This window comes from Halyomorpha halys, unplaced genomic scaffold, assembly GCF_000696795.3.
Source record: "Halyomorpha halys isolate HHAL.00 unplaced genomic scaffold, Hhal_1.1 Scaffold576.1, whole genome shotgun sequence".
In the NCBI taxonomy this organism is placed as follows: domain Eukaryota; kingdom Metazoa; phylum Arthropoda; class Insecta; order Hemiptera; family Pentatomidae; genus Halyomorpha; species Halyomorpha halys.
In genome coordinates, this window is record NW_027116645.1 from 213460 (window position 1) to 223158 (window position 9699).

The following is a 9699-nucleotide window of genomic DNA, read 5'->3' on the forward strand; positions in this document are numbered from 1 at the left end:
AGAATTTTGAAAATTTGAAACAGTACATTCAGTGGATGGTTATAATTGTTGGTCATATTCCTATCCTACTTCCAGGTTTGATAAGCCTTATTGTATTCATATAATCGATAATTGATTAAAAGTAATTAAATCCAGAGTTTTAATATGGTATACATAGCAAAGGAAGTAAATAAAAACTGACATTTCATTAGATATAACCAAATATTTACATTTCCAAAATATTTTCACATTGTTCAAAAAATCTAAATTATTCTAAAATCTACTGACTTATATTAACTATAAATTGTAAATAAATAGGAAACTTTAAAATAATTAATTATCTAATCAGTCTTAAATTCTAAAATAATATTTATAAGACAATGCCTTGAAATTCTCATCTAATCACTATAATAATATTCAAGTTTAGTACATATTAAAAACTAATGGCAGTCATGCAATGTATAAAGAAAAGGCGTACGTCATGCGTTTAAAGAATAACATGAAAATAATTGTTACTCATAGTTTCTTCTTAGCTTCGATGCACTTCTTCACAAGTAACTTCCTGATGGAGGGAACTCATTGTATAATTCACTGACAATGCCATGAGTCTTCATCCTTGAGCTTTTAATTTTAAAAATTATTTTTCATATATTTATAAAGTTGATTCATTTATTCGACGGAACCATTATGGCTTTCAAATGAAGAAGACAGTTATTTCATCCCAAAAATTTATATTATATCAATTATTTTTCAGAGTTCTAACGTTATATATGAATTATATAATCTGTAAAAAAGAAATAAAATAAAAACTGTACTTGCAAACATTTACCCTTCATTTTAAAAATTTTTTAAACCATACTTAAAGTTACTCATGTGCGGCATACTTGTGAAGTTACTATGTAACTAAATAGGTATGAATTTTTGCAGCTCAAATTATGACTTTTTACAATTGAGATTTCAGGAAGTGAAATCTGTGCATCTTTGTATAGTGACCTATGTGTCTAAAAAACAGAAAGTAAGGAGAGTTTTATAAAAACAGCTGAAAGGCAAGGAGAACAAAACGTTAGCTCTTTATGGAAAATTAGATAATCCCAAAAGCCTGCTTCCATTCCATTGTTCAGAATAAATCTATCAGACCCGAAATGCGAAGCCATATAGAAAAATAATTAGAAAGAACAACAACAAACAAAGAACTTCCTGATCTATAGCCTAGTTATTGTAATCTACTCTCGCATGTAGTTTCACAATAAGAAGAAACCTTTACGACATTGAAAAATTTGAATCTCAAAGATGTTGTGTTATTCTTAGCTGGAGCTTGGAAGGTTGTTTAATCAAAGACTATACACAATTCATGGAATCCATTGTTGGGAAAAAGAGAGCCAGCCGACAGATAATTCCAGCTTTGATTAAAAGTATAAACCCTGGTGCTCCAGTAAATGATACAGATGTGGATAAATGGGTTGAAGATCGTGAGGAGAGGTAATCATACACAGGGTTACAGAAGTCTCTACTAATGAAAAATAAGAAGAGGAAAGACTAGTTGAGGAACCAACAACAATAAAGCACGAAGAAGCAATATCTCATTCAATCACTTTCTGAAGTCGGCAACAGAGAATGATATTCTGTGGCAGCAAGTTCTTCTCTTACAACGACTGAGAGAAGAATTAGTAAAGAAGTTTCTGCAGAAATCTCAGAAAGAAAAAAATAACTCACTTCCTTAAAAAAGACTAATTTTTCAAAACTTCATACTGTCAAATTTTAAATAAAATATGTAAAAAAAAAATTAAATAAATAAAAATTGTTGTTTACATTCATAATGTTGAATTTTTATACATAATTTTTCCTAATACTTTCTCTAATCCAAACACCCACAGCAGCAATTAGTTCAGATTACGAATATTACACTACATATAAAGCTAGCGAAGATCGATTTATAGCAACAAGATCTCAACAGTATATACGAGAAATTACAAGGCAACTGATCTGAAAAGAAAGTTATTAAATAATCCCATAAGTCCTAAGGACTTCCTCCACAGCGAAAGGACTAACTATATAAAAAAAAAAGTTGTTTAAAACAGACCCTCTTAACTGAATGTACTCATTGATTGGTGATTATAAAACAGAATAGATAAAATATAATTGCTATATTATGAAACAATTGAATAGATAAAATATAATTGCTATATTATAAAATAGAATAGATAAAGGATAATTACTACATTATGAAACAATTGCAATATTAGTTCAGTTGGAGCAGAAAACATTCGTATATATCAAGCACTATAAGTTCTGTACTAAGTTAGGAAATATAACATAAAGTAGGCTTGGAAAAAAGAATCATTTTTTCTTTTTGGTTTTTATCTTATTTCAATCAATCTTGATTCATGAAACAAGCAATTTAACATATTGAATATTCCTATAAATGTCTATACAACACAAAACTCATGTACACTTACCTATTTTGAATGAACATTAGTATAACTTCAACAAACAAATTTTTACATAAGAAAGTTTTCAGATACCAATAAGAATAAAAATATAAGTCGCTTCTCCGATACATGGCACTAATTAGTGATACATACATATATTACAGACTTAAAATATATTAAAACAACGTGATAGATAGAAGCATTAAAAAATATTTATATATTAAAATTAATTTTTAAAAACATTAAATTTAAAATTACTAAATCTAATCTTTATGTTACTTAAAAGAGTTATTTAAGTAAAATAGGACCTTAAAATCCTGAATAAAGCAAATACCTATGTTTTTATATAAGCTTAAATCTACTATATCAGAATTGAGAAGCTCCATTGTATCGATGACTTAATTAACAATGGTGCTAAGTATATTTCCACAAACTTTAAATACAATAAAATTAAAGGTTTCTCTCTTTTAGGAAAATTACAACTTTTCAATTAATTTTCCTAATTTAAAAGAGGATCTTTAATTCTATTTTTTATAAAGCTAGAGGAAATGCACTTAAAATATAACTTGTTCAAAATATTAAAATTTATTATTTATATTAAAAATAAAAATGTTTTTCCATTATGTCAAAATAATTTGATGTGGATAACTGTTTAAATAAAAATAAAAATAACTAAATGTGCTATTGCCTAAAAATCTCCTCTCTGATTACCGAACTTTAAAAATAAATAATAAACTTAAAAGCTAGAAAATTTAGTAACTACCAGGTGTATCGGTCTTAGTATAAATCAAAATCTTATAATTGGCATATGAACATTAGAAATTCTAATTGTGGTAAGAGTAATCATCATGGTTATGCGGAAATGAAGAAATATACTCATGGAAATTTAGAAAAATAAATACATGGTAAAGAAAATATTATGCAAGGTTTTGTTGGTTATGCAAGCATATAGAGCTTGACTATTGTTCAAAGAATTTTTGATTGAAAGAATTGGATATGCTTATGTACTTGGTGTTGGAAAATTTTGCTGCAAGTCAAAGTCATTTATAGTTCTTTACAAAAGTTATGCCCAGTTATATATCTGTCACAGATGCCTGTTTGCTAGTGATGTAAGATGCTAAGCTCATGGTTTTTACCTTTTTATTAATAAAAAATCTGTGGCCTGTCTAATACATCCATTCGTATATGTTCAGCCATTTGGGAGCGACAAGAAGGAACCCAAAGGCTGAGATGTCAATGTATGGATAACTTTATTTCAGAAAATTTAGCTCTCGACAGTCTAGTCGAGAAAGTTAGTTCTAAAGTATTAGCAATGTTTCACTAAACCTTTTCATAATTACTTTTTGTTTGTTTTATGACAAATATATTTACAAAGTGCTTTTATTTAATAAAATTAAATAACAACCTCCATAAAACATTTACATGTAGTTTGTTGAGTACAAATTCATACAATTATGCCTAAATGTGTTCCTATATTGATTTTTTTATCTTATAATACATTTTTTTATTTTCTTCTAAAATTACTTACATAATGAACTTTATTTTATTAAAAACCTATGCAAGCATTTTTTATTATTTAATTTTTTAAAAAAATTATAAGTTATTTATAAGACAATTTAATTTATAAAAAAAATCACTTTGCTATATATTCTTCTACGAGGTCCTAATTAGTTTCTAAAAACAACTAAATCAAACTGGCACTTTTGGTAACTTTGATTAACTGATTAGTTAAATGTTTTATAATGTTGGTGATATGTGCAAATGTAAATTGGCAGGAGTGAAGAAGGTTAGAACCTAGTAGGGCTACAGCATCTGTTAAGATGCAAAGGTAACTCTCAGGAAGGTGCTGGGGGGAGGATGTCTGCCAGTACCTGTCGTTTCAGAGAGATCGACTCCATTGAATCTGCCGTCAGTGGGTCTGGTGAATCCATCGGGCTGCTAGCGGGTGTCCCACCTCGAGCAGTGTTGACATATATTCTGGAAAAATATGAAATTTACTAATTAACTTCATTATTTCACCTATGGCTAATAGTATAAAATTTCTGTACTTATTCAAATCTAAGGAAAGAAACCCCTAATATTTCTCATTTCCTTTATTCCAATCACATGCATAATGTTTCCAAAAAACTGTCCATTATTCAACTCATCTACAAATTATTAAATTACAACTAGTTAAATGTTATATAATTTTAGCATATGGTATATTGATACTGGTACTGGTACTGGTAATAATGGGGGAACGTATCCGGCAAGTGGGTTCATTGGTTCTTTTAGCCAATCACAAGACAGGCCAATTGATTAATTCTTATAATGGCTAGTATTCCTTTATGTCGAACCTTTTTGGTTTTCTAATGAAATTTAAAAGGGACAACCAATCTATATAGGAAGCCTCATACACTATGATTCTTTCAGAGCCTAGAAGTTTATATCTTAGTAATGTGCACCGGTGTACTATATAATGTAGAGCAGTTTCCAGGCCCATATTCATCTCGAACTACATCACAAATCTTAAGATGTCTTTTAAGTCTGCAATGGTCTGCACCAGTAAGTACTTCTATTAATAATTGGAGTTGATTTCTATTTAGGTCTAGCAGCCACTAAGTTCAAAAAGTGTATGAAGTCTTATGATTAAAAAAACTATAAAAAATACTGAAGAAAAAAAAAAAGTGAAACACTTTGTTTATTGCACTAGTCTAAAAAATGGTTTCATGGCAGAGAAAAACAATTTTTTTTTCTTCTTTACACCCCCTTTTTCCTCCCCAATCTTCCAAGTTGTTTTGAAGTGGGTTTTACAATTCAGAAATCTCTATGTTAAGAACAAAAAGTATTTAGTGATATTTTATTAAGACTAAAATGACCTGTTAATTTATATTATGTTTCTAAATATGAAAGAGATGGTCAGGGATGTGGTCAAAAAGGAACAAAAAATAGTTATTGACTAGTTATTTACCAATGTTTCGCACAGCTTTGTAGGGCTTCATCCGGGCTAAAAAAGATAGAAAACAATTAAAAATATATTCAAAATTTAGAATAATGAGACACAAAAAAGTAAACTAGGGTAGGGTTAAAAAGTATGTAAATAAACAAACTTTTTTTTTATATACACTTATTGTACATCTTATGTTTATTTCTTTTTCTTCATTTTTATATAATTTTCTTTTCACTTATATTTACATGATTTTTAACCCTACCTTAGTTTACTTTTTTGTGCCTTGTTATTGTGCATTGTTAATATTTTTAGTTGCTTTGTATCTTTATTAGCCTTGATGAAACCATACAAAGTGGGGCAAAACATAAATATATAGTTGGGGGTAAATAAATAGTTGTTAACTATTTTTTGTTCCTTTTTTCCCACATCCCCAACCGTCCCCTTCATATTTTGAAAAATAGGGTCAATCATTTATATGTATTAAATTATGTTTCTATTCTTACATTTGCCTCTGAATCAAATTTTGCCAAACTGCTTTCAGTTCCGGTGTCGGGGCCCTGAGAGCAACAGTTCTTCTTCTAGGTCCTTTCCTGGGTGTTCGTGAGAGCTGTAAATCTGCGCATCCACCCACTGCAGGACTTTCTGCTCCCGCTGGTGAATTGCTGATCAATAGCCGGAACTCTGTAGCTGAGACGTTTTGAAGAGACGTTAAGCAACTGACTTTCAATTTTTTTTTTTTTAACTTAAAAGGAAAACATTATGTCTAACTGATATAAATTTAGTTTACAATGAGATTTATATTCCTTTTTAGTACACTCTATTGGACTTCCTATTTTAATGTTTTTATTTGCGAAGTGGAAAAGTAGTTTACTCATTAATTAGTTAATTCATCTTAAGAATTCAGTATATATTGCATTAACATATCCTGAGCCTGTTTTATAATTTATTGCATTATTTAGGTATTCAGTTATACTTATTGCTTCTAAGAGCTTCATTATAAAAATATTATTTTCTTTATATTGTATTTTAATGTCCTGAAAATCAAAATTGTGTCATTTTTCAGTATTGTTTTGTACTTTAATTTTTTTATTATATTCAGAATTATTTTTATTCTTACAATCATTTTGATAAATATTACAAATAAAAAATAAAAATCCCACTAAAAAAAAACAATAATAAAAAAGAACAACCCTAATATAATTGGTTATAATAGGTAAAATATTTATTTATTTTTTAAATTTAATTTATAATAATTGAGAAATTTAGAAAAACTATTAATATAAATAAGTTGTTTCGTATACATCCTTTATATTAAGTTGAATTTCAAAAAAATAATAGCTCTTTTGAATTATCTTGGCAAAAAAAAAAAAACAGACTGGTACATTTAGCTGAAAAGAAAATTACTAAAAAACCAAATATCGTTTATTTGAAACAAAGCTTTTAGTACATCCATTATTTCAAAAGTTTTATTTAATTGAAGTAGATAATGTAAAACTATTTATATATCCTACCTTTTTTACGAATGGAAAATAAAGCTTGGCTGATTGTATTGAGGGGCAAAGGATCTTCGGTGACAAATATAACTCTGTCACGACTCACTTTGGCAAAGAGGAGAAGATCGGTGAAGAGAAGAGCCCAAAAAGGTCGAACTGATCGACCCTCCACACGACTCAAGTCACCACCAAATATCCATTGTCGACCTGGTGAACTGAGGACGAATGGCTATGGAAAAAGTAATAATTTATTTAGTGTAAATAGTATATTTTATAGCTTCCATATATTCATATATGGTTACTTAATGAATATAAATACATACAGATGCAGGTAGGTAATATTACAGGATCAGTTCAGTGATAACCTTTTAATGAAACCCAATGATATAATGGATATAATACCAGGTCTATAAATATCAAACTTGATAGAACAAGCTATCACTGTAGTTACTATCAAATTGAATAGAACAAGCTATCAATGTAATTATAATCAAAGTGGATAGCACAAGCTATCAATGTAATTATAATCAAACTGGATAGCACAAGTTATCAATGTAATTATAATCAAACTGGATAGCACAAGCTATCAATGTAATTATAATCAAACTGGATAGAACAAGCTATCAATGTAGTTACTATCAAACTGAATAGAACAAGCTATCAATGTAGTTGCTATCAAACTGAATAGAACAAGCTATCACTGTAGTTACTATCAAACTGAATAGAACAAGCTATCAATGTAGTTACTATCAAACTGAACAGAACAAGCTATCAATGTAATTATAATCAAAGTGGATAGCACAAGCTATCAATGTAATTATAATCAAACTGGATAGCACAAGCTATCAATGTAATTATAATCAAACTGGATAGCACAAGCTATCAATAAAGTTTCTATCAAACCGCATCATTGTTCCCATGTTCTTGCTTTGACATGGAGACATCATTTACTGGATTTATTCCCGTTTGAATCTCAACCTTAACTTTGAATATAGAATTAGATTGGATTCAGTACATTTTAAGGGATTAACACCCCAACTGCAGTTGATGACACTTTATCAACAAGAGAGTTTACTTTCAGCTTGTGATGGGAATGGTATGCTTTAGCAGCTTCCTTTCATCTTTGATTCTCCCGAACCGTGTTTATTACTGTCCTACCTTCCACTAGCAACAATTGTTATGGCTTCTTCCACCTTTAAGGATTTGTACACTCTTTTTATTTTGTACCAATTTATTTTTTTTTTAATATAAATTAATTTATTCATGTATTCTTTTATTTTTCAAATTTCCAATAATTTTTTTTTATGTCCAAAAGATTTTGTTTTCTGCATTGTTTTGGATTATTTCATGTTGTCTAAACATTTTATAGAAAATGTGGTGATATACAATAACTTTCTAGAGTCCTTATTCAGTGTTGCAGTTTTAATCATTTAACTGATTACATACATAGATAACAATACATAGGTGACAACAATAGTCATCATGGTTAAAAAAAAGTATTTAAAATTTATTTGGCTGAATATTACATTTTATATATCATATAATGCTTATTTAACTTAAAAGAAAAGAATAAAAAAAAAATTGTTTTTATGTGGTTTTCCTGGGGAGCTACTGCAGTTAAAGTGTTAAGCCTGTTATCATCTTAAATAAGATACTAAATAGTGTAGAAAAAATTAATTAAATAATTTTATATCTCCATGCCTCAAGTTAGCTTTTCTCAACTCAGTTCAGTTTATATTGGATTTGTTTCACAACAAATAGTCTGACATTTGATCTTGAAACAACATACAGAAATATTTTCAATATAAGAAATTGTAATTTAAAATCTAGCAAACTGTTTAGCAAGTATTAATTTTACCTTACACCTCGTGAAGACAAGCCGACTTTCCAAATCTTGGAGGCTAAGGAGCGGTCGCCCTTCCCCTTCAGGCTCCATCAGACCCGACTCTACTGTTATGTCTCGATACGTTGTCTGAGAACAGTAACTAATAAATAATGGTTTCGTCTACATAAAACTAATTATTAATATTATAAAGAAAAAAATATTTATATAAATACCTGCATTTCGTGGACAACTTTTGTGAGAGCCATGTGATCTTCATCTTTGATTTTAGTGCTGTTCAATGCTGTCTGTAGCAGCTTTAAAACTTCCCTGAAATGCTGAAATAATAACCTAATTATTAACTGTATTAAAAGAATCAGAAAAAAGTATATGTTAATTTATTGAATAAAAAAGCAACCATTCAGATTCAAAAATTTAAATTAAGTTGTAAGAAATAACACAAATCTGAGTAATATGCATCGAAATTAATTTTACTCTTTCGTTTCTTTTATTTCCTTCCGATAAACATTTTTTTTCCTGAAATGTTTACATTTATTTTACCACTATTAAAGTGCTCAAATTAAAATTTTAAATGAAATTTTCTAATTACCAGCCTTTTTTGAAGTAAAGTTTGAGATTTATATTTGTCTTTTATAATATTGCTCGTTTCAACAGCATAAATAAATAATAAAATAAAGGTTAAACAAATATTACTTTATTAGATAGATGCAAATTAAAACAGAAATCCTCACAACTATTCAATAAGATCTGTATTTTTAATACACATCAGATTAAAGAATTCTTTAATTTTGTATAAAATATCACTATTTCTAAAAAAACAAAACAAAAATATAGCCTAATGAAATAGAAGAGTTCAAAGAATAAAAAATGGTGGTTTTTACAGAAGTCACAAAAATTCATTTTTGAGTTTTTTAAGTAATTAAAAAAAATTTTCTGTTAGTAAAAAGGTTCAATTTCAGTTATAATATATAAGGGATACAGTAAATGTCATTAAAAGTAAATATGAAAGTATTTAAGGTGCATACC

The 9699-nt window shown here is 28.3% G+C and overlaps 1 protein-coding gene across 1 annotated transcript in view; it reads right to left on the bottom strand.

Annotated features, from left to right (window-relative positions):
- The window catches only part of LOC106684377 (Protostome-specific GEF), a gene marked incomplete in the record, with an annotated part of 87833 nt that overhangs the window by 27118 nt on the left and 51016 nt on the right, over nt 1–9699 (bottom strand). Inside the window, 5 exon segments of the mRNA XM_067053377.1 lie at nt 4280–4385; nt 5841–6024; nt 6849–7059; nt 8689–8802; nt 8889–8990. Coding sequence (XP_066909478.1) covers nt 4280–4385; nt 5841–6024; nt 6849–7059; nt 8689–8802; nt 8889–8990 — 717 coding nt within the window.